Here is a 27,286-nt window from a genome sequence, read left to right as displayed (position 1 = left end):
CACATTACAGCCTGTTGTGACCAGTGGATTAGTCATGTGCATGCCATACATATTACATCCTGCTGTGACCAGTGGTTTAGTTGTGTGCATGCCATATTACATCCTGCTGTGACCAGTGGTTTAGTCGTGTGCATGCCACATTACATCCTGTTGTGACTGAGTGGTTTAGTCATGTGCATGCCACATTACAGCCTATTGTGACCAGTGGTTTAGTCGTGTCATGCCATATTAATCCTGCAGTGACTGAGTGGTTTAGTCATGTGCATGCCACATTACATCCTGCTGTGACCAGTGGTTTAGTTGTGTGCATGCCATATTACATCCTGCTGTGACCAGTGGTTTAGGTGTGTGCATGCCACATTACAGCCTGTTGTGACCAGTGGTTTAGTTGTGTGCATGCCATATTACATCCTGCTGTGACCAGTGGTTTAGGTGTGTGCATGCCACATTACAGCCTGTTGTGACCAGTGGTTTAGTTGTGTGCATGCCATATTACATCCTGCTGTGACCAGTGGTTTAGGTGTGTGCATGCCATATTACAGCCTGTTGTGACCAGTGGTTTAGCCATGTGCATGCCATATTACATCCTGCTGTGACCAGTGAATTAGTCATGTGCATGCCACATTACATCCTGTTGTGACCAGTGGTTTAGTTGTGTGCATGCCACATTACAGCCTGTTGTGACCAGTGGTTTAGTTGTGTGCATGCCACATTACAGCCTGTTGTGACCAGTGGATTAGTCATGTGCATGCCATACATATTACATCCTGCTGTGACCAGTGGTTTAGTTGTGTGTATACCATATTACATCCTGCTGTGACCAGTGGTTTAGGTGTGTGCATGCCATATTACAGCCTGTTGTGACTGAGTGGTTTAGTCATGTGCATGCCATATTACAGCCTGTTGTGACCAGTGGATTAATCATGTGCATGCCACATTACAGCCTGTTGTGCCAAGTGGATTAGTCATGTGCATGCCATATTACAGCCTGTTGTGACCAGTGGTTTAGTTGTGTGCATGCCACATTACAGCCTGTTGTGACCAGTGGATTAGTCATGTGCATGCCATACATATTACATCCTGCTGTGACCAGTGGTTTAGTTGTGTGTATACCATATTACATCCTGCTGTGACCAGTGGTTTAGTCATGCACATGCCATATTACATCCTGCTGTGACCAGTGGTTTATGAGGAATCTTTCAAATACTATTAATCCTTAGTAAATATTGCAAAAATATATATTTAAAAATATTTGGGGGTGCTTTTCATCAAACATGGGCCAATCATCAGACAAATAAATACAGTAATAAAAGCCATGGCAAAGTTTAACTTGTCTCTTTTAATTATACCTGCTTTTTTTAAACAGAAAATCAAATGTGTGTACGTGTGTGCATGTGCACACATTGGTATATGCATTATGATACATGTTTTACAACATAGAGAATGGTATGGATTTCAAGAACGTAACATATATCCAGATCATATACACCACTCCCTCGATAACTCGTGCCCTGATAACTCATATCTGCTTTTAACTTGGGGTCAGGCATGAATCCCATTTTTTAAACCAAAAATACCCCAAAATTTATCCCTATTTGTTGAACTTGAAGAAAATTGCAAACAGAATATGTAATGGAAACTTTGATATATCGCTTGTTTTATCATTGAAAGTGGTAGATAAGACCTGGAAATTATAATCAACATTATGAAATATCAACTTTTAATAAAATGTCATAATTTATTACATTTTCTTTCCAAAAGACATTCTTAGTATACTACAATTAACAATATTCAAGGAAATTTCAGTAAATGAAAATGTCACTTACGCCTAATGATGGCAGTACTTTAATAAATAAATACCAATTAAATAATTTTTTTATTAATTGAAATTTGTGTTCTAGGTATATCTTTTAGTTCCTTTTAAGTGTAATCATCATAAATGCAATGTGTCATGTTGTGATTAAACATAAAATATGTCAATCTACTGTAACAACTTTGAAAGTGTTTCCCTGAGAACCTAATTAAGTGCCCACTGTGTTTTTATATGGGAACAGTGGAAGCATCTGTTGTGTTGTTGCACTAAATAAAAAGCAGTTCTCATTGTCTATTATCATGTTAATTATATCTTTTGAATCAAATAAAGGAGGTGGAATAAAAAAAGGTTAAAAGGTATACAAATCCTACAAGAACTAGAATCCCTGGTTTTATGTCAGGTAACTCATTTCAGTTGATCAATCGAACAGTTATAAATGTTATTGTGTATTTCATTTAAATAAACTACCTTTAATTAATTTACTCAGGCATAACTGTAATTAAAGATACCAAGGCAACCAAGTGAAATGAGTACTTTGTAAAATAAAGAGCTTCGTTTCACAGATATGGACAATTGTGAGGTACATGAGTTTCAGAGAATTCGTAGATATATTCTCAAGGATGATAAGAAGTTTCACTATTATTTGCAAAGAAATCACAGCATCAATATTTTACTAACTGAACAATACAAAACTTGAGTTTGACATCGACGATGGTCTCAGGAAATGAATGTTGTGTGATTTTTATAGAAAGCAATCTTGTTTGGTAGTGTAACAACAGTTAGTCTGGTTCCCTGCTTCGTAGACTCCTAGCTTGTTTTGCAAAATACTATTGAACATTACTCTGGGAACCAGACTAGTCAGCAAAACAAAAAGCCATGACGTAATACACAAATGTTTTCGTGTACTGTGTTGGTTGTTAAAACCAGTTGGAATCATGTTATCGATCTTTTAGATGTTGGACATTTTGAAAATAAATGTAGTTTATAGAGAATAACGAACAACTTCATCAGAAAAAGTGCTTTATTAACAATTATTCTCAATGCAGTTATAAAACGAGGATTCAGTCATTAAACAGCCCAGTACCCCTCAACTCCGTGGTTCTTGGCATGTCTAGCAGAGTTTTTGGAGGTCCCTCAGTAACTCATGTCCTTTCTTATAGTGCGGTCTGTGTTTTTGGACCCTGATGTCTGCAGGTTATCGAAGGAGAGGTGTAGTATAGTGGTAGATCAGGGTTGATATTGTTTGTTCATATTATATAATGTACTGGTAGATCAGGGTCAAGGTTGTTTGTGGTAATTATGGTTTTCTGCAAAAACATAGACCTAGATCATCACATAATGCACTGGCAAATTTGGTTCTATGATTTTCAGCAAGTAACATGGTCCCAGATCATTACATAATGTACTGGCAGATCAGATTCCATGTTCTTTGTTCTAATTATTGTTATTAACAAGCAGCGTGAACCCAGATTATCATATAATGTACAGTAAGTAGATCATGGTCTGGTTCCCAGCAAGAAGCATAAACAAAGATCATAATAAACTGGTAGATTAGGGTCTATGCTGTTTGGTCTATATATTATTTCCTGAAAGTAACATTAACCCAGATCAGAACATAGTGTTCTGGTAGATCAGGATTGATGTTATCTGACTTAAGTTTTCTAGCAAATGAAATTGCAACTGGGTCTGCGGTGTTCTAGTTATAAATATCCAGTAATTAACATAAAGCCAGATCTTCTGCCACATTATGAAGCCTGGAAGTTTGGTGTTTGCTGTTGGTACATAATGTTATACAACAGGTTGATATGGTATCTTCAAGTTATCTAACAAGATGTATAGCATGGGGGTGGGGGAGGAGGAGGCATTTTAGAAAGGAAATTACTGTCAGGAAAATTGTAATGGTTTACTTTTTGCAGATATCTATTTGCTTTTTTTTTAAATTATAGAATTGGTCAATTTTGTATTATTCTTTCATGAAAAACTTTAGTGTTAGTGATAGTCCTGTGATACATTCACTCTTCAGTTACAGTATCCTTTACAATGGATTCACTTGGTTGCACTGTATTTCACTTAAATTAGGTTAATATGACCTATTTTCCACATACATTTGACACAGTTTTCTCATTTATCCAGGTGGATGTTATTGTCTCTACTACAGCCAAGTGGTACCCCCATATGGTTGGACAAATTTCACAGCTGCTGATAAAAACTGGTGGGAAAGCAGTAGATGATGCCCTTAAGAATGGGCCCCAGAATGTGAACATTGGAGATGTTGTACCAACAACTGGGGGTAATCTCTCCTGCAAGTTTCTCTTCCATGTACTCCTGTCACAGACCTGGGACCAAAAGACTGGATATCAGGTACCATATATACTTGTGTATAAGCCCGTTTGCATATAAGCCAAATCCCCCCCAACTGAACAGGTATAAACACTAAAAAGTGCATGACACGCATATAAGCCGACCCACAGCTCTGAGACATCACAAGATACACGTGGTAAGTTCTGAATGCATTTATTTAAGCAAACTTACATTAACAAAAAGTATACATATACTTATCTCAGGTTTGGCATGTATAATTATTAAAAAGAAATTGGTATAAACTTGTTTGAAAAGTAATTTATTTTAAAAAAATTCTTAATGTTTCTGCCTAATTTAGATTTGTGTAGAATTTGATCAAACAATGACAAGAATTGAGCAATTGCGAGTTGCTATAACATTACCTCTACCTTTTGACTCAATTATTGTTTGTTTATGCATTATTGCACTGGACATTTTATATCATTGCACCAGTAATTACTTGTTTTTTTTTGCCTTAAAATCTTAATTACCTAACTCATTAAAATTTGATCCCAGTATTTCAACACAATGAACAACAATAAGTTTTGATTCAACGCTCACAATTAGGCTACTGAACGTATTTACATAATGGCATCACTGCATGTACATTGTAGGTTTGAACACGTGCTGAATGAAGTACATTCCGCTGAATGAAGTACATCCCTTGGAGTTGAATCATGGGTACCATTGCACTAAACTTTAATGATATCACCAAATACAATAATGAAGTTTCAGAAATAATCCTTAGAAAAATGTGCTAATACCATTAAAGTTGAGTTGTAGTTTGTTTTGATGTAAGCAACCTACACCATACCTATCAACTCTCACACCGGGAGAAAAAAAAATCCCAATTTTGGGGTCACTCCACGCCTACCTCCCGATTTCATAATATCTCCCGATTTTTGCAAGGAACTCCTGATTATTACATTATGTCTTTGATTTTCATGTCTCCTAAAAATGAAACGTCCTACATAAATTGATATATCATATGCATTCCATTGAACCCATGTTCTGTTGTATCACCTTTGAATATTATCATGTAAATTTATGATTTTATTTCATCTACAACAATACAAAAATCAGAAAATAAACCAGAACAAAAAATAAACAACAATAAAATTTTGGCAATTAATTTCAATCCCAAGAATGATCACTGAGACTGCTGTAGCTACATATGATGTGGTTCCATTCCCACCAAAGAAACTTACACGAGTGAACACCTAGCATTTTTATACCAGATATATACGAACGTTAATTACCATCATTAAATTAAAAGAAGGAATGAAAATAAATACCATGCAGTATGTGTCCTCAAAAAACTAATTCAGAATATATATGTTTTATAGTTAACAATACTACTAAATGCCTTACGAGTTGACAATAAGGTAATAAGGTCGGATATACAACGAGAGGAAAATAGTTGCCCCATGTACGGTACCGTGAGGATGCCTATTTAGGTACCTTTAGTTATAAAAAAAAGGTAATCCTTTATTTGCCAATCAGTTGCTGGTGCTTGCATAACATGTGGTTTCTTTGAATCATGACAGATAGTTGCATCAATAAGGATTAACTATTAATTAGTCATGCTGGCTTTCTTGCTTGTTTATTTAAGATTAACATTAGCTATTATGCAGTTTGGCTACAGCTGACCAGTATATGAAAATAGGGTATGTCATGGGGCGGAAAAAAGGCACATCACAGGGAGAAACTGCACATCCTTTGTGAATTTTGCCCATAATAGACCTGAAAGCTTGATCAATATTAGTAAAAGCAAGGCTTTAAAAATGCCACAAAAAACCTCCCGATTTTAGGTCCCAATCTCTCTAAAATAATTTGATTCAGTCTACCAACTTGGCTTTTGAAAAGTTGACAGGTATGCCTTACACCCCATTTTACAAAACTATGGTAATTGTGCTACTATTATGGAATGAAAGGCAATTACACATCATTGTACTGGTATAGTTGCTGGTCAAAATTCCCTCTTAACACAAGCTAGTTTCAGTGCTTTAATGATTATCTGGCCTGTTTTGCTGTCGGAAAACAAAAGATAAATCCACCAACTATAAATAAAGGAGTCGCCCAGATATCAAGCTTTAAATTGTGTGGAAAGAACTGTGATGTTGTTCAGCCAGAACACAAAACATAGATTGATGAATGATGATCTTAGTTGATCTATAATGAGAATTTTAGCATTTATTATTACCACTCTTCGTGAACATGTAAGTTATGCTGGTTATGTGCCTTGTACAATTAAACGTGCATACATTTTCATAAATATTACCTCAGTTTGTAGGATCGCTTATGAAAATGAGTAACTTGTGATTCAGTGTAAATGGAACAGCTATTAAGGACTAACTGAAATGTTATCTGGAAGAATGCAGTTTAGTTGAAACAATGAATAAAGCAAAATCTGCATCTAATATATTTGGGAACAAATAAGGAATTAAGTGATGCTATGCAAGTCTTACACTGTGTAAGTACTGTACATTATAGTTCAACCTGGTATCCCGGGTAAACTCAACCGGCCCACAAATTATGAAGTCTGTACTTACCTTTATTTAATTTCGTGTTGCAAAAACCAGAAAATATGTACATGCAAGATAATAATATAATCAATCATAGTACAGTGGAACCCTGCTATAATGCAATAATTCGGGTCCAGAAAATTGGATCGCATTAATATCTGGGTCGTGTTAATACGGGGTTTTACAGTATTTTAGTTTTTTCAGAGAACAACTCATTGGCACATATACGTCTATTCATTTCTAATATATATGATGAATAGGGTATCAACACAGTTTATTATCTTGCTGTTGTGGCATGCAGTTCATCTATAATGCATGTGATTCCATTGAAAAATTGCACACAGATATACAATATTCAATAATTTTTTCCCCAGATCATTGTATCTGAATTCAATGTCTAATATATATACAACATGAACTGGGTATCAACACCATTTAATTGCCATCTGATATCGTACCGTCGGGGCTTGTAATTAATCCATAATATATGTAATTCCATTGCAAAAATTGCATACAAATTTAAACTATTGAATAATTTTGTCACACATCATTATGTGTCTGAATTCAATGGGAAAATTTAACAGCAAAATTAGGTTCAGAAAGATGAAGCAGGTGTACGGTTCATTACGTTCCAGGGTCTATGAATGCTGTCTGTACAAATTTCATACTGCTAAAATTTTCTCATTTGCATTTCCGTGTACATTTATCCATTGCAAATTTCCAATAATTAACGCTTAAATGCCTATTCGTTTGAACAACTACAGCAAGAATAATTAACAATCAACACATGCTTTCATTGTCATATAACTTTTACTTCAGATTTTGTGAATATCGAAAGAAACGTGAAAACTACTATACTAATCATTGCACAAAGTGCAGAGAACAACTTGCGTTTGTGAACTTGCTTTTCCATAATGGTAAAATATTTTTATAAAAAAATAGGAAATTAATAACGAGTTCATAAAAAACACCATACCCATGTAAAACCAGAGAACTAAGTGCAGTAGGCCTGCAATGGTCATGAGTCACTTTTATCAAAAAAAATTTAAGCTGAACGCATGTACAATTTCATACCCTTTCAATTTCCAGCTAATAAAGAGGACATTATTTACTGGTCAACTGATTGCGTCTAATAACACTGACAAGCCCAGCAAACATGTTGGCGGCTTTCGTTTTTTAATGTTTATTAAATTGTGAGAATCTTTTATCAACCATCGCATTGTCTGCTGCTTGGTTGTGTATGCATTTAAAGTAGAAACATATGTCGGCTATTGTTTAAGCAACGATTTTATACAGAATTAATTGAAGACAATCGCAAAGACAACTTACTGGCTTTACTCATGGATCAGTAATAAGTTTCTGATAACGTTTATTTTGGCATAACACTTCAAGAACCTGGTGATATTGTTAAATTTCAGAAGCCATGCCATGATCATATTAGAATCAAATTTATATGCAAACTCTTCCCCAAAATGATAATAAACATTTTACACACTATTTCTCGTAATTTTAAAAAAAGTATTTTTCCTGGTACAAGAAAAATACACATACATGTGTTTAAAATTTCAAGAACCATGCCATGATTGTATTATACATAGTATTATATTCGAGTTCATACACGATCTCTTCCCCAGAATGATAATACATTTTTTTTTGCACAAAGTGCAGAGAACGAATTGTGTTTGTGAACTTGCTTTTCCATAGCAGTAAAATATTTAATATTTTATATAAAAAAAATAGGAGATTAATAACGAGTTCATAAGCAAATCCCATGCACATGTAAAACCTGAGAACTAAGTGCAGTTTGCCTACAATGGTCACGAGTCACTTTTATAATTTTTTAAAAGTTGAATTCATGTACAATTTCATACCCTTTCAATTTCCAGCAAATAAAGTAAACATTATTTACTGGTCAACTGATTGCATCTAATAACACCACCAAGCCCAGCAAACATGTTGGCGGCTTTTGTATTTTGATGTTTATTAAACTGTGAGAATCTTTTATCAACCACTGCATTGCATGCTGCTTGGTTGTGTATGCAGTTAAAGAAGAAACACGTTGGCTATTGTTTGAGCAACGATTGTATACAGAATTAATTGAAGACAATCACAAAGACGACTTACTGGCTTTACTTGTGGACCAATAATAAGTAACATTTTCGATAATGTTTGTTTTGGCATAGCACTTCAAGAACCTGGTGATATTGTTAAATTTCAGAAGCTTCGCCACGATTGTATTATATTAAAATTCATACGCGAATGCTTCCCCAAAATGATAACAAACGTTTTACACACTTTTTCTTGTACATAAAAATAATATTCTTTCCCGGTACGAGAAAAATGCACCTACATGTATTTAAAATTTCAGGAACCACGCCACGATCATATTAAATTTGAATTCATACACGATCTCTTCCCCATAATGATAATACATTTTTTATACACTATTTTATGTACTTTGAACAAAAAATATTTTTTCATGTGTGAATGATTATACTGAATTTCGGGAGCAACGCCACGACCGCATTATATCCGAATTTGCATTATAGTGGGGATTTTCGGTTTGACACAGAGATGATTTCTTTCCAAAGATTTGAATAAAGGATGCATATTATTTAAAGCAAAACAAAAGTATTCAATTAAGTTTAGAAAAGCAAGATGCACAGCCTGACTGCAGGTTAGCTGTACCCATGCAGTTTTTAAAAAAATCCATTGAGAAAGAGTAAATCAAGTATAATGAGTTCACTCTCAGTTATAGTGTTTGAAAAAAAAAGCCTAGATATTGATTAATTTTATAATTTTAACTACATCAGCTTTTTTCTTATTCAGTAAAAAAAAATCAATTCCATCAGATCTGTTCTTTGTCTTTTGATTAACTTGTTGACATCTTACAGAAACAGTTGCTTTTTCACAAACACACACACATTGTATAGGACAGTTGCTTTTACACAGACACATACACTTTTGAAGCTGTTGAATAATTTTAAGTGCAGCAACCTTGGGAACAAGTACTTTAATTTACTGGGCAACAAGAATAATCTGTTGGGCTACCAGCTTTTCTAAAAGCTCGCTGCCCAAGGACACCACCCAAGTATTAAAAGAACATGTAGAGAAAGGAAAAACCTTATTTAGATATTAGCATTATTGATACTTGGAACCACATTATGAATGGGGATACTAAGAGTGGATCTAATTGCAGTTCATGAAGACATACCCATTCACATGTTTTCCTTGTTCTTAAATTTCATATATGGGGACAACAGCTACTAATTTAGGACACTCTCTTTCAGACTGAGTATCATTCTCTTGAGCTTTATGGGAGTTGTGTTGCTCTGCATTCATGACATCAAGCTGACTGATTGCAAGCACCATGTCAGTAAATGTTGTACCAAGACATGTAGTTGTTTATTTCATTGCTGTTGTCATGGATTCCTTGACAACAAGGACAGATCTGCTCATTCCGTCAAAGCATTTAAGTCATTTAGGAGTTCTCATTCCTCCTGAACTGAGTCTGCCACTCTTGGTAAACAGTCTTGGAATCATCTTTATGGTGTCCTCCTTTCACTCAGATTACCGGTATCAGATTTCATGCTGGGAATTTCTGTGCCTCTTTTGTCTCCTCAGTATGACACTGGGTTCCTTGTTTTGGCCTCTATTTAGTGAGAACTCTGCAGCTGTTTCATCTAGTAATAACTGATCATTGCTATCTCATCTGATGATGTAATCAATGCCTATATGCAATCCCATCTCATTAAAAGGGAGGACTGTACATCATTTATGGTGGTTATCTTGCTGTAAATTACAATCTACTCTGATGCCAGCATAACTAACATGCTGGGGTGCCCAGCTACAGCCCTTTTTTTTGGGAAGTGAGGGAGATCTATATTCTTGACCAGAGGCTTTGGCCTTATTCACCTATAGTACAATCTTGCTTACTAGTCATTTTAGTTATGACAGGGAGTCTGCGGGAAATAAACACCTTGTCATTTGATCTGAACTCTCAACAGTTTTACCACAGCAGTTCATATTCATTCAAAATGTCTTTTGCTTTCACTGACAAGAACAGGTGTCTCTTCTTGCTTAATCAGCCTTTGTATTGTAATCTATCTTCGTCTGACCCTTTATCCCAAGGTCATATTTAGGTCCTTATAAGGATTCTGAAGTGTGACTCAAGTTAACTGAGCTGATCAGAAGTGGGAGATTTTGTTCTTACCACTCAGGCAGAGAAGATATTTCTGCTGTCCTGGATATAATGAGTTAGCCTATCTGCTTATGAGGAACAGCCCAGAACCAGTGCATTCTTGCATGTATCAGCTTTGGAGGTTAGGGTAGTAGACATTAGCATTTGAGCATAATTGCTTTCTAACTGACTCTATCTGGCCTTGGACACTGAGGCAGCATTTGAACATAATTGCCTTCTAACTTTATCTGGCCTTAGCACTAATATAACATTTGAGCATAATTGCCTTTAACTGACTTTATCTGGGCTTGGTACAATCAACGGAGACAATTTTCTCTAGATTTTACCTCGGAGATCTTTCATCCCAAAGGTTTTAGTTTGACCTATAAGATACACTTGGCTGCCTTCCTGGATCATTCAACAGCTTCGCATAGATGCAGTAACTCAACTTCTGCAGGATTTATAGAAGAGAAATTTTCCAAATAGCCCATATCAGTATGCTTACCAAAACCTTATCTCTTGTTTTATTCGTAGCTAATGTACATTAGGGAACCAGAGATTGTGACTTCTCCAGGGTAAGGGGATGTACTCACTCCACTTTCCTATTCACTTAACATATTATCAGTGGGTAATGTTTTTGAAGAAGAAACCAAATTTTGGAGTAAATTATTCAGACCATATAGAGCATGTACATCCATTCCACTAGTAACTGAGGTATGGATGAGATTTGGTGCCAATCCCTTTTCAGTCCTAAGGTGTTCACTCATGTCTGAATTCCACTTAGGTAGGCTGCAGGCAGATGACATTTTAGCACTTGTCACTTGCCAATTTATCATCATATATGGCTAGCATTGTTAACAAAATTGTTTGACTTATTTTCCAAAACTATTTAAGAAAAGTTGATGAAATTTTATTGAAAGCATTGTGGCATGAAGGGTTTTTAAGTTTTACAAATGATGCCAAATATGACTGCTGTTACTAAACATGGAAAATTATTTAACGTCTTTTAAAAAACACAACTTAACATACTTTGATCAGAAGTGTCCTATCTTGAATGCTTTTCAGATTTATACAAATGCGACTGTTCCAATATCAAATATGGCTGCCAGTAGTAAAGGTAGAAAAATATTTACCTAACATTTAACACCCAAAAAGAGAATAGACCTATTTTGACACAAAGTATCCTACATATGGGCCTTTCATTATTGGGTAAATGATGCTGATGTGCCATTAAATATGAATGTAGGCACACAGACTTGAGAAACCTTGAAATATTTGTTTTCATATCATATGCAATCAACAGCACTGGATTTTTTTTATTCTAAAGCATCTTCCAATCTCAGATTTCTTCTTAGAGTAAAGTAAGTTAAGTTATCCAAGATGATTATTTAGAATCACAGGTTTGGGGCTATACAGAGTTCTTCTTTTTGCAGTAAAAGTTTAAAAGTTTAAAACCAAATTATTTTCAGAATGGAGGATGCATACAATAAATAAGCTAAAAATACACATTGCGGATTATAATAAATGATTAATGAATTAAATATTTAAAAAAAGCTATAAAAGTAACACTCAAAGCTGATTATTATTTGAAAATATAATTATCTCTATATGGCTTAAGTTTAAAGTACTCATGGTTAGCATGCTGGACTCCTACACAGATAAATGGTCAGCATGCTGTACTCCTACACAAATTAAGTGGTTAGCATGCTGGACTTCTATGCAGATAAAATAGTTAGCATGGTGGACTCCTACACAGATAAATGGTCAGCATGCTGGACTCTGACACAGATAAATGGTAAGCATGCTGGACTCCTACACAGATAAATGGTCAGCATGCTGGACTCCTACACAGATATATGGTCAGTATGCTGGACTTCTACACAAATTAAGTGGTCAGCATACTGGACTCCTATGCAGATAAATTGGTTAGCATGCTGGACTCCTATGCATTTTATTGTCCTTGAGCATGACATTTTCTATCTCATTGCCCAACAAAAACTAAGGCTGCTAGTGAGCCTAGCCTGATTAAACCAATGCACACCATACTAAGGAAAAAAGCCGTGTGAGAATTTACTCATAATGCAATGAAGGCTCTTAGCTAAAGAAATAAAAATAATAATAAAAACAGCAATAATGCAACAATAAATGTACATCAGAGTTTCTTTACAGAGTTAATTATATTCAAGAAAAATATTTTGATTTAAGAAGAAAATATTTCTTTTAAAAGCCATGTCCAAATTTACAAAGTTATTTGCTGAGAATTATTGATAAAAGCTTGACCACATTTGTAATTTTTGAAAATTTTAAAGGCAGTGTCAGAAGTTTTATTTCAGCATAGAGTTTGACAACTGTTAGTATTACCATATTAAAGTGTCAGGAATATAATTTAAAATATAATAATCCAATGTGCTTTCCCTTTGAAACATATCCATATTTAATTACAAACAGCAAAGAAATCCATGACCTTAAAATAATTGGTAATAGATCCAGGATATTCAAACGGTGGGATTCAAACCACCAACTGCCTTAGCAATTGTTCACTACAGCTTCCGTATATGTGTATTCATGTCTAATATATTTGATGAGTAGGGTATCAACACCGTTTACTGTCATGCCGTTGTGGCATGCAGTTCATCTATAATCATGTAATTCCATTGAAAAATTGCACACAAATTTACAGTATTCAATAATTTTGCCCCAGATCATTGCGTCTGAATTCAACGTCTAATAGACAATATGAACAGAGTATTAACACTGTTTACTTGCCGTCTGATATTGTACCATCGGTGCTTGCAGTTAATCCATAATACATGTAATTCCATTGCATAAATTGCATACATATTTAAGCTATTCAGTAATTTTGTCACACATCATTATATGTCTGGATTCAATGGGAACAATTAACAGCAGAATTAGGTTAAGAAAGACGAAGCACATGTACAGTTCATTACATTCCAGGATCTATGAACGGTGTCTGTACAATTTTCTCATATGCCTTTCCATGTACATTTATCCATTGCCAATTTCCAATAATCAATGCTTGTATGCCTATTCATTTGAATGACTACAGCAAGAATAATTAACACTCAACACATGCTTTCAGTGTGCATATAACTTTTACTTCAGATTTTGTGAATATCGAAAGAAACGTGTGAAAACTACTACACTAATCATTGCGCAAAGTGCAGAGAACGACTTGCATTTATGAAGTTGCTTTTCCATAATGGTAAAATATTTTTATGAAAAATAGGAAATTAATAATGAGTTCATAAACAAACATCATCCCCATGTAAAACCAGAGAACTAAGTGCAGTAGGTCTGCAGTGGTCATGAGTCACTTTTATAGATTGCTTTAAGCTGAACGCATGTACAATTTCATATGCTTTCAATTTCCAGCTAATAAAGCAGAGATTATTGTTATCTAACCATAACTGATTGCGTCTAATAACATTGCCAAGCCCAGCAAATATGTTGGCGGCTTTCATTTTTTTATGTTTATTAAATTGTGAGAATATTTTATCAACCACCGCATTGTCTGCTGCTAGGTTGTGTATGCAGTTAAAGAAGAAACACATGTTGGCTATTGTTTGAGCAACGATTGTATACAGAATTAATTGAAGACAGTCAAATAGACGACTTACTGGCTTTACTCATGGATCAGTAATAAGTAACATTTCCGATAATGTTTATTTTGGCATAACACTTCATGAACCTGGTGAAATTGTTAAATTTCAGAAGCTATGCCACAATTGTATTATATTAAAATTCATACGCCAACTCTTCCTCAAAATGATAATAAATGTTTTACACACTATTTATCATACTTAAAAAAATATTTATGTTTTTAAAATGTCAGGAACCATGCCACGATCATAATGTATACAAATTCATACACAAACTTTTCCCCAAAATGATAATAAATGTTTTACACACTATTTATCATACTTAAAAAAAAATATTTATGTATTTAAAATGTCAGGAACCATGCCACGATCATAATGTATACGAATTCGTACACAAACTTTTCCCCAAAATGATAATAAATGTTTTACACACTATCTCTCGTGCTTAAAAAAAAAATCCCAGTACAAGAAAATACATGTACATGTATTTTAGATTTCAGGAACCATGCCATGCCAGGATCATATTATATTCGAATTCATAAGCGATCTTTTCCCCAAAATGATAATAATTTTTGTATACACTATTTCATGTACTTGGACTAAAACATAATATTTCATTTGCAAATGAATATATGAAATTTCGGGAGCCAAACCACGACCACATTATATCCAAATTGACATTATTGCAGGGTGCGTTATAGCAGGGTTGCACTGTACTTGATAAAAGTTTAATAAGTTTTGGGCTACTGAAAATAATTTTTTTTACATGCATATGTCTTAGGACACAGAATTGTTTTTTTCATGTCCCAAGATTTACAGCCTTTACAGTAGTCAACAAAAAGACTTAAAAACTGTCAAGTTTAGACACTGGCCTGCAGATAAGCCGATCCCCCTTCTTCCAGGCCTTTATTTTTTCCTAAATTATTTGGCTTATATGCAAGTATATATGGTAGGTACAGAAAAACAGATGCACAGAAAACAGAGCAGCCAGCGAAGTGCGACTGTTTTTTGCCAAGACATGAAATACATAATGACCTGTGTATCATTTTTAGTGAGAGATGCATGTTATAAACATGTCCTGCAAAGGAAAAATATTCCCTATATTTGGAAAGAAGTTTGCTATGTTATTTTCATTGCTCCAGCTGTACAATGCGTACACATCATAATTCAACCAATACAATTCAAAAGTGTCATTACAAGAGTTTTTTTTGGATACTTTCTGTTGGTGGTTCTTTGTAAAATATACTTGAATCTTTTTATACCAAAACACACACATACTAATGATAATCGTTAATTTAATTTTATTACAGACTTTGATTACATTGTCTGTTTGACCCATTTGCCATATATTGTTTTGAATTTTTACCAGAGATGCTCATCCCAGCTGGCAGGTAACTTGTAGTTATTCAGCTTATAAATAGATTAGCTAAAGATTGAATTAAATACTGGCACACACTTCATGACTGCTTGTTTTCTAGTACCAAGAGGGAAGAACATCCTCAGTCACAATTCATAACAATAAGTTGCAATTGGGTCATTTGGACAATGCAATCAAACTCTGTAATAAAATAAAATTTTTTTAGTAATATGAATTAATATTCATTAAAAATCAGGTGTAAAAATATGTTCAAGTTTAGAAAGGCAATTGACTATATGCTCATTTTTTTTCTCCATTAACTTTACATTGTCAGAATCAGGCACTATTTTTCCATACTATATGATATGTGTTTAAAAATAGTATCTTGTGTTAGGAACTACTTTTGATTGTACACAAACAATGTATGCTCATGTAGCAGATGGAACTATACTAGCTGTTTGGTCCATTTGAAAGTTGATATGATAAAGTTGGCAATGTGGATGAGTTTCATTGAGTCACAAAAGAAACTTTCAAGCACACGAACAAACGTGATATCTGCAATGTCCACAACATACGTGAGAGACAAAGTATTGAAAATACCATTCTGATAATTTAAACAGTTATTTAGGAGAAATGACCCAAACTATTTGCAAATCAAATGGTTCAGACAATGACCCATGATTTCAAGGGTCTATAAAAATAGCATATTAAGGCCAAGAGCTATCCTGTCTCCCTCAGTGATGTCCCATTTTGCAAGTCAGTCAAACACTAAATTCGAAGAAAAAAAAAGGCAACTAAAGAAGGCAGGCTTTTGGTAGAGAACAATAAGCCAAGATGACTAAGAAGTCTTATTTCCACTGGTGAAATGGGCTGTCACATTGCAGCTGCTTTGCAATTTTCCCCATTTTACTTTTGTGAGACAATGTTTCAATTTATAGTAGTGATAGAAGTCATATAGGTCATGTAAATAGCTAAGGTCATTCCAACAAAGAGCATGCATGTGACAGGACATAAACATATGCTATCTTCAGATGGTAATAACAATGACAATAAATATATACTTTTTTGAATTTCCTCAAAATGTACTTTATCTTAGTTATTTATACTAATCAGAATTACATGGATTCCAAACTTGATCCACACTGTGAATTTGTACTGTAATTTCAAGTACATTTCCAACAGATGTCCTATTCTCCTTAATGCACTCAAAACAAAATGAATGTGATATTTCCTCCCGAACAATATTTCATTCTGTATCTTTTTAAGAATTTCAGTTAAAAGAATTTATATTTCTTTCCACATTATGATTCCAAACAATCAATGACATAATTGAAACATGTGCAGCTGAATCAAGACCATTCCATCTAGTCACATGTACCACATACAGATTTGGCCCAGCTAATATATCCAGTCCATCACAAATAGAAAAGCAGAATTTAGTTGGATTGACAGAAAAACAACATTCCACCATTCCATGCATGTCCATGGTTGCTTGCATGTCTAAATGTTGTCCAGTCTGTAATTCTCATTAAAATACAACTGTTAGGATGTAAATTACAATTTTGGTACATCTTGCAATGAATGTACGTGTCACTCACCAAAACTTGGTAACCTGACTAATTATTTTGTCTTATTTACCTTTTGCTTCAGATGCTTGAGGGTATCATGCAGCAGTGTCTGCAAATGGCAAAAGACAAGAACCTGAAATCCATTGCATTTCCCACGATGGGGACTGGAGGTTGTAATTTTCCAGCTGATGTTGTTGCTGCAGCAATGTTAAAAACAATCCAAAGTTTCAATAAGAAGCCTGGCCTTGGATCCATACAGGAAATTGTCATAGTTCTCTTTCATAGGGACTTAAACACTTGTACAGTATGTATATTTTCATTTCTCAACTTCAAGAAGCAGGCTTTACAAATGTATATCGGATTCATTTTTTTCCACCCTTGATCCATGCATTCGTCCATCCATCAGTTCAACTTCTCTGTCCATACTGTGATTCTTATTTCAGTACATGTTTGAAAATTAGATAGGTGTACATCAGCTTTGTGTTATAAGTGTTTGGTCAGAAAATCACTTGTACATGTGACTCTGTTACAGGTGTTTGACCAGGTCACTTCATCTGACCTTAATTATGTGTTTGAGCAGCACTAGGAGCTTGCACATCTGCTTTCTATACAAAGAGCATTCAAGCAGAAAGACACCTCCTCACACATACTAGTCTTATTGTTGTTTCCAAGGCTTTTACTTGTTCAGCTGACATTGTCACTTATGTTTGGCAATAAAGTGGCCCATGTTAGGAGCTCCTAGAGAAAGACACTTGTACATATGCCAGTAATATTGTCATTGACACGAATGTCACAGTAGCTTAATGGTTAGTGCGTGAACTAAAAGATTGCAGGCTCAGATCCCACCAGACATGGATGTACCTGTGCTACAGATGTTTGACAAGGGCACTTGTTTTTTTTTTTTACATAACTACAGGTGTTTGACAAGGGCACTTGTTTTTTTTTGTACATAAACTACAGGTGTTTGAACATAAACTGGCTCATATGTCGACTTTTTGTACTAGATGTTTTATTTTTTAAAGTCATCTGCTTCTGGTATGGATGTACGATAATAATGTCACATGTAACCTTTTTACAAATGGTATGGATATTTGACAAGAATGTCACTTGTAACTTTTTTTTAACAAATGATGGAATGTAAAAAATGATTGTACATCTGCGTTCTCCTAGTGTTTCACCGGAAAGTCATGATGAGAAAGTTACTAAGTGCATTTGCATATGTTTGACCAGAATGTCACCTGTAAACAGCTTTTATTAAATATAGTAACATTTTAAACAAACTAGTGAGTTACTTATAAGACCAGAGTCAGTTGTACTGGTCTCCTGTTACCAGGGGGTGTGATATGCATCGAAGGCTTTATTACATATACACCTGATCAAAGTTTTCAATTAGAAAGTCACTTGTCCAAATATCATTCTGGGGTGTTTTTACAGAAAGTAGCTTGAAAATTTATGCAAATTGCGTCCTTATATAAATAAAGTTGTCAGTTTTATAGAATGTATACAAGTAAATGACTGTCTATAAGTTTCGTAAGCAGCAGCCCTGCTTGGCGCTCAGCATTAAGATGTTAATATTAGGACTGGTCAGCCTAGTGTCAGGATAATGTGACTGGGTGGGACATAATGCTACACATCAGTGGCATGATGTCCCAGTGCTAGACATCACTATAAACTGTCATACTGCAGACATCATAGCAATATGACTAAAAAAGTGTTGAAGCTACATTAAAAATCCAAAAATACACACATGCACACACACCTATATGATCCTATAAATATCTCATACCCTTCCAATTTAATGACAATTTTGTAAAACAATTTCCAACATATTAGCATGCTGCATTGAGTCACCAGATTTCAAACAGCTTGCTCATTACCCAAAAATTGTGGGTGGAAATACCTCAAATAAGTGGTAACCATGAAGACTGGTAAATGAAGTCCAAAATTCAATTGTCAGCATGTGAACCCTAAGAGATTTGTTATTTACCACATGATACTGGAAAGCACAAAGAGTGAACAAAACAAAACCACCATAGGGAATAATCAGCATAACATAATTCCATCATGGCTTAAATTCTTAAAATGGAAGCATGCCTAAATTATGATACCAGTTGCTACAGAAATCTTTCATACTCCTAATTCTTTCCATCGAAACATGTTTTATGCCCAAAAAAATTTCAGTGTCCAGCAATAAATTATTATTTTTCTTTAAATACATTACCCAATCATAATGCCTTAGAAAAATTACTACTACTACCTTGCAAATCCAGCTATTCCAGGTTAAAAACTTTTAGCTAAAGGACTAAAAGATATCTGCCGACCTTGGTGGCAGGCGGTCAGAGTGATTTTCTCTTGGTACAGGTATTGGCACCAAATCCCAAGAATATCTCAATTACTACTCCTGTCCATGCCAAGAAGCATGCTCTCATCCCAAATATTACTTTTAGCTAAAGGGAGCAAAAGTTGTCTGCCTACCTGTGTGGCAGTCAGAGTGATCTCCCCTTAAGTATAAGACTTAAGAGACCTCTCAAAAGTCAGAATCTTCTTGGAAGATATACCATTACAAGTTGGAGGAGTTGTTGACTTCTAAGGAAAGTATACTCCATCTATATTTCCAAATTTTTCTCTTCTTTTGCTGACAACATTCTGTCTTTACATTTTTTAAGACTTTGCCATTGCCACATACATCTCTCCCTCGATAACTCGAGCGAATTGGGATCCAAAAACATTGACAGCACTATAAATGAGGTGCGGGTTATCGAGGGACCTATAAAAAAGCCAAAACCAATAAAGGGATTGACGTAACGGCAAAAGGGGTTGGGTGGGTTGGCAGGTTATAGTGTTGAATACTCAGTTTATAATCATGCTGAGATTAACTGTGAATCAATATCTCTTCATAACGGTGTACTTTGTTTATTTTTTCCTCATAGAGCAACATTAATTTCAGGATTTCGCTTGTTACGAGTGAATCAGCAGGGGGGTGGGCTGGGCAATTATCCAATAAAAGTAGAGTTTTCTCATCTAAGCCCCTGGATTGCTGGTGGTTTCTGATGGCTGGGACAGACAACTTGAAAAAACACTCTGTAAATATGGTCGCAGTCATCCACTCGTTTCCACTGTTTCTGTGTACAAATGAAAGACTGTCCATGTTCATATGATGGAAACAACGAGTGGATTTGTATTTGCCAATGCATAACAGTTTCATCTTGTGTGTACAGTTTTGTTCACACAAAACAAAAGTGTTAATCTCTCTTTGTTCAGAGTGGCCGAGTGGTCTAAAGCGAACTTCATTACGGATCACTGCCATCTCACCTCTGTCAGCGTGGGTCCAAGTCTAGGATTCAGCCAATGTGGGTATGTGAGAAAGCTTACCAGTAGCTTCTCATGGGTCGGTGGTTCTTCCCGGGGTTTTCCCAGGTTCTTCTTCCAACATTAATACTGGCTGCCATGCATAGCCTATTGTGTGCTGAAAAATGGCGTTAAACTCCACAACAACAACAACAACTCTCTTTGTTCAGCTTAAAGCTCTCCTTTATGTGTGACTCATCTCTGGTAGCAAGAGTTTTGTCTGGCATCATTCTGTAGCAAAGACCAGCCTCATCATAGCTGTAAATTTGGTCTTCTGTGTATTGTTTGCAGATGATTATCTCCCTGAGCTGGTTTGGATAATTACATGCGGCTTCCTGATTTGCTGAACGTATCTCTCCTGACAATGAATTTTGTTTAATTCCATATCGGCGCTGGAATATCCAAAGCCATCCTTGGCTTGCCCTAAAATGAGATTCGTTGTCCATAATTTTTGCCATTTTCTCTGCTTGGGCCTTGAGCATTGTTCCAGAGTTGGGAACACCTTGTTCACGTTGCTGTGTGAACCATGTGTACACAGCATCATCTAATTTGGTATCTTGTGCAATCCGTGCTCATTTTCATTTGATCCCATCATCTGAATCAACATAATGTAAGTAATCCCAAAGTTTCTGCTCATCATTAACGCAACCTCAAAGTGTCGACTCAGCAATTGTTAGTTCATTGCAAACTTTGGCTCTTGCTTCACCATTATGAACCCTATCTTTGATGCACAGCTTTTCAGTATGCCTTTCGCTTGATTCCTTTACTCTCCATGGTCACATTTACAAATGATTCAGACACATTACTGATTGGTAATATATACTTTAATGATGCTAAGTACATAAAAATGTGAAACCATTTTTGATTGGTCAGATAAAACGAATTTTGATAACGGTAGTGACCACAAGAACTTATGCTCAGATTTGCATGCTTTTGAATTTTTTCTTTGTACCTCCCTTGCTTGATTTGATACAAAAGACATATTCAAAGTGATAAAACAACACAGGTGTCTTTTAATTGATTTTTTAATGCAACAAACACTTCCCCAAGTTGTTGATCAAAATAATGCCGGCATGTAATTAAGGTTCTCAAAGAAGTACTCACGGGTTTCGATGTGATGGTCGATTGACTCTTTTCATGTTTTCATAGAACAGAATATGTTGCGATTATAATGTTTACACTGAAATGGAATTAAAGGATTAGAATGTGACTTTCACATAGCAAGACATTTAACTGGTGTTTAATTTTCAGTCTCTGCTGCCACCTGTTAGCATTTACCAGAAGTTTTCATTGATTGCTATTTCACTAGACTGTTTATTTACAATGTATTGACATCTATTTATCATAAAAAACTTATATAATATCTGATATCTTATTTAGAACTTGCAAATTTCACAATATGGATTCTCTCTTTACAGGCATTAATCACCATTTTCCATGATAAAATAAGCGATGTATCAAGGTTTAATTTACCAATTCTTATCGTAATTTTTTCACGTTCAGCATATTTTAAAGATATTTAAAACATATTTTCTTTGGAAACAAAAATCAGGAGCCATACCGGACATCGCGTTATAAGCGATAGTGGGTTATCAGGACATAAGTTATCGAGGGAGTGGTGTATTTAGCCTAAGTGACTTCACATTATGTTCGGGCTATAATTTTTTATAGTCGTGCAGTCTTTAGTGCTTATAGAAAACTCTTAATATATGTGGAATTCCATTACTAAAGGGTACATACAGGTGAGTTTCTATATCAAGGCATTCTTATCATCTGTGTTCAAAGCTTCAGCATTTTTAACTTGTGAAGGCTGTCCTTGAGCTTTCCTATGGGTAGTATTTTGTAATTATATTATACCTGGACACCTCATTCCTTTATTAGCTCATCTGCTACCACTAATTTCCAGCTCAAACATCATATGGTATAGCTGTGCACCACACCCTGTGTTCAAAGCCATGTGCACTGAACTGACCTGTACAGGCCATCATTGAGCTTTCCTACAGGTCGTATTGTGAATTGAATTTGAAAAATAGATTAATGTTTCATTATCCTCATTAGATCATCTGCAAGCACTAATTCATAGTCATATTTATGACACTTTATTGATTTTACCTGCATAGAACATCATTGGGCCTTTTCCATAACACATATTGTCACACCTACTTTTCAGTTCCATTTTCTGTGAATGTTTTTTATGTGTAATATAGAAACTTTTGTATATTACTGTATTGCTTCCATTCTGGTCAGACAAGTTCAGGTAAGCTTTCTATACATGGTTTACTCAATCACGTACTGCTGATGCATGTTACTGTAGTCAATGGTTGAATGATGTTTATCTATAAAGGCAATCCATTATCCTTCCTACTGGTAACCTGTAACTAGAATTGAATTTACTTTTTGTAGGTGTCAGTACTATAAGCAACCCTCCAGTGATTCTACCATACATGCAGCCAATTCACATGCCTATGGGTTATTGTGGCTAGCATCCACATTCTAAATATTCATAGCCATTCTCTAATCTACCTGTACATGTCATGTGCACCTCTTTATAAGGTAATTTATCTTCATGGGTAACCATGCATTGATACACTTATACTCGCTTGCTAATAAGAGAAGACACTCACTACACTATGTGTATAGAGGGTCATCTCTATTTGTCTTGCCGATTTAGATCATGGATGAGACCAGGTGGACATCCATTCCACATGCACAGTTTCTCTTGTTGTCACACATTGACTAGCATATTACGGACAGAAGTCAAACATATATTGGGGGATGAATACATCTGAATGCAGATAAGGGCAGCAAGAAGGAGAACAAAAACAAGCTTCAGTTACAGTCTCTCAGATCAGAATTTTGGACCAGATACATGGATCAAACATCCCATACACCATCCCAACCTCAAGAGGGGCCCCGAGTGGCCGAGTGGTCTAAAGTGCTCTTCGTTACGGATCACTGCCATCTCACCTCTTTCTGCGGCGGTTCAAGTCTAGGATTCAGCCAATGTGGGTATGTAAGAAAGCTTGCCAGTAGCTTCTCGTGGGTCAGTGGTTCTTTCCGGAGTTTTCCCGGGTTCTTCCTCCACCATTAATACTGGCTGCCATGTATAGCCTATCGTGTGCTGAAAAATGGCGTTAAACCCCACAACAACAACAACAACCAACCTCAAGAACTGGACAGCATCATGCCAGCCTAGATGGCCATGTTCCTGCATGACCAGACTTGACCATATAACTCTGATCATAATGGGCCACAAGTACAAGTCAATCGTACAAAAATGAAATTGTCCAGTTCCACAACTCACAGAGTGGTGCCAGTCTCTTCATGAATAGATATTTCCTGTGGATGCCACCCAGTCTGTCTTCCTGCATGGTATCACAAGTACTTCCAACTTATGATGTCCATTTTGGGACCTCAGTTTTCTAGAGATGTCTTTTCACTTGCCCTCAAGCCTCTGTCATCAAAGAGACTTCAGTTAGTGACATGTTAGAAGTGACAGGATCTGACTCATCAATACTGCAGGTGTAGTGGACCATCATAATCGACCTTCTTTTCCAACTACATCACAGGTAGTACAGGAGACATCAACTTCACTGCCTTTTTGCATATAGAACATTACTGGCATTCAAGTCCCCTCATCATTACTAGCTCTTCCTTCAATGAATGAATCTCCGCTTTGCAGGATTGAATTAAAGTTTCTTGCCCTATCCCATTATCTCATATCAGGAGAAAATTGTCTATGGAAGATTCTACTTCAGCTGCTTCAACAGTTGGAGTATTTATAGGTCACTACCACAGGACTTATCATGGTTGGTAATTCCTATAAACCTTGCCACCTCAAGGTGTAATAGCCAGTATGAACATTCACTGGGTGGGGAAAAGATGAAATATTGCTCTCAAACCCACCACACAGACCAATAATGGCCCAAGATATGTCTGAAAACATCATTGCCTATTTTCCTCTTTAATGATGAGGCTGATGGAATTTACAGTGTACCACCATCTCTCTCATCCTCATACACACTTCAGAGGTTTGCAAAGTATCCAACTTGGTTGCAGGGATGTCCCCAGAGCACATGTCACTGGGAAACAATCTTACAGCTAAAAGAGGGAGATCAATCATTTTTACCAGCCTACCAAGAGACCATCCCTATCTCAATATATCACAGATCCAGGTGAGGAGAAGGCTCCAATCTTTTGTAGCTGAATGGGGAAGATTTACCATGATGTCAGGCAGACCCAACAGCAGTTCCTGGGGTCTCAGTATCACATTCAGTGCACATACTAAGCATTTTGTCACAGCTCTTTCAGCTGCAATGCAGCACTTATCAGTTGATTATCAACCTAAGCACTTTCAGTCGATGCTATTACACTACTGGGTTTGTGATGGAATACAGCAACAGGTCCTAATGCTGTCCATTGTGAAGACTGTGCAACTAGTCATGGCTTACAAGAGACATGTTTTCATGCCTCACTCAAACGACTTTCAGAAGTTCTGTGATTCACCAGCAGCAGGCTACAGACAACAGGCTAGTTTTATTTCGGAGCAAGACATAATTTTGCATGTAACTCTCCTTTCATTTTCAATCTCTTTTCAACAAGAATATCTTCAGTATCATATCCTCTTAAGATTCATTTGACTAGGTCTGTGTGGACTCAGTGTTCAAGTAAAAGGAATGTATCTCCTGGGAAAGAGAATTAAATTTATGCAATGGTAAGTTCTGTGCATATGATAGAGTATTCATTTGCTGGCTGAGTTTTGCTTATTACGGCTGACAATGTTTTCATCCTTGGTCACCTTTTGGGCTTGCATAACAATGGGTACAATGATCCATGTGGAGACTGAACATTGACAACTCCAGTTGGCAACCATTGGAGGTTGCATCATGAAGGCAATTTGGACTTGAATCGATGATACCTCTGCAAACACATTCTCAGCAATCACAATCCTTATGAATGCAAACAGAGAGGATTGGGACAAGCAAGTCTCCTACATTCTTGAACTGACATAGTAGCATGGCCTTCATTATTTATATGTCCACATCATCAAAATGGATTCTGATTCTTGGAAGCCTGTCATTGGTGGCTGGTAAACCAGTAGAAACACAGTTCTTTTTACTGTCCAATAACTTCCCTGTTGTGACTGATATTATAGGGCTAAATGTAGTTATTTCACGTGCTATGGTATTTATATTAGTTTTAGAAGAAAAGATATATTTGTGTATAAATTTTCTAAATTCTCTACATAAATTTAATAACAGTATGTCTATGATAGAGGAGTAACTCTACAGTCACTGTTAGATTTAGAGGCAGAGATCTAAGGTCAATACTAGGTTACCAGCAGCTATTCAAATGCTATGGTGTCAAGTTACAGTCCGGAGAAATTAAAACAAAGGAGTCAGTAGGACAGTTGGAAGATGTGTCTGTAAAGCTAATTAAAATCAATTATAGCAAGTTTGCCATAATACTTAAACATTAAAATTAGTGATCATTTGAAGGGAAATTTGAATCTCTTTTAGTAGGTATAAAGTGTTTAAAATAGAGTTGGGTAGTTATAGTTTAATTTTGAAGTAATTTGCTCAGAAAGGTTAAAGTTGTAGGTAATTTCATACTGAAAATAATATTTTTGTAAATTCTAACACACAGCATCAGTGGGAAAAGAGTGTGTATGGAGAGTACATATATGGCTTTATTTTGGATTACATTATTTAGATTCTATGCATTTTGATATGTAGATTAGAGTTAGATAAAGGGTCTGCACCTAACACAATCAGGCTAGAATATTAGTTTAGAATAGGTCTTCAGGGAATGTTTTCTCTGAAGTCCGCTAGGATTGTTTAAGAAGCCAGGTCAAACATAGTGCAGGGAGTCAGCATGAAGAACTAGAGGCAACATACTTCATTAAAGGTAGAAAAGAAGAAACCCTCTTGCTTGTGACTAATTCCCCATAGTGCAGTGATATCAGAAGGCACTACTACCCTGATCCCAAACAGCAAAGTCAAACAAGTACCCAGACCTTTGTATTATTGTTTGGGATTTTCAAAAGTGGTGTCCTGAACAACAATCCAGGTTTCAGTTCGATATCTCCTAGGCTGGCTAATATATTGGCAGACTCATTTTTCTGCAATCAGGAACTCAAACAGATAGAATGGCCTTTTCACCCCTATGTCTCATACAATATATGCTTGATGGGATTGACTTATGATGGATATTAGTGACAAGGTAGAATGCCAACAGTCTCAACCTTTGTCACAACTATCCTGGGCCCAAACGCCTGGCTAATTGCTGCTTCCTATACATTTGGAATGGCCAAATGTATACACATCTAACCACCTTGGATTCTGAATGTGATACAGGAGCCAAAAGTATCAGAGTCTCTCATCATCCTGGTTACTCTGCTAAATAAGGAACACAGGACCAACCACATCAATGTAGGAAGGCAATATAATACAGTATCAGTGGTCCACACTAGAGTACTTTATTCTAATGGAGACATGAACCATACCACATTAGCTAACTTTTTAGGCTCTTC

The 27,286-nt window shown here is 35.8% G+C and overlaps 1 protein-coding gene across 1 annotated transcript in view; it reads left to right on the top strand.

The window, feature by feature from the left end:
- The window catches only part of LOC149787837 (protein mono-ADP-ribosyltransferase PARP14-like), a 178,281-nt gene that overhangs the window by 84,178 nt on the left and 66,817 nt on the right, over positions 1 to 27,286 (top strand). The window contains exons 15-16 of the mRNA XM_089974056.1: positions 3,947 to 4,174; positions 17,489 to 17,710. Of these exons, the coding sequence (XP_089830182.1) occupies positions 3,947 to 4,174; positions 17,489 to 17,710 (450 nt within the window). The remainder of the gene's footprint in view (positions 1 to 3,946; positions 4,175 to 17,488; positions 17,711 to 27,286) is intronic.

This window comes from Sinohyriopsis cumingii, chromosome 11, assembly GCF_028554795.1.
Source record: "Sinohyriopsis cumingii isolate HCF-2022 chromosome 11, ASM2855479v2, whole genome shotgun sequence".
NCBI lineage: Eukaryota > Metazoa > Mollusca > Bivalvia > Unionida > Unionidae > Sinohyriopsis > Sinohyriopsis cumingii.
This window is presented reverse-complemented; position numbering and strand designations above follow the sequence as displayed.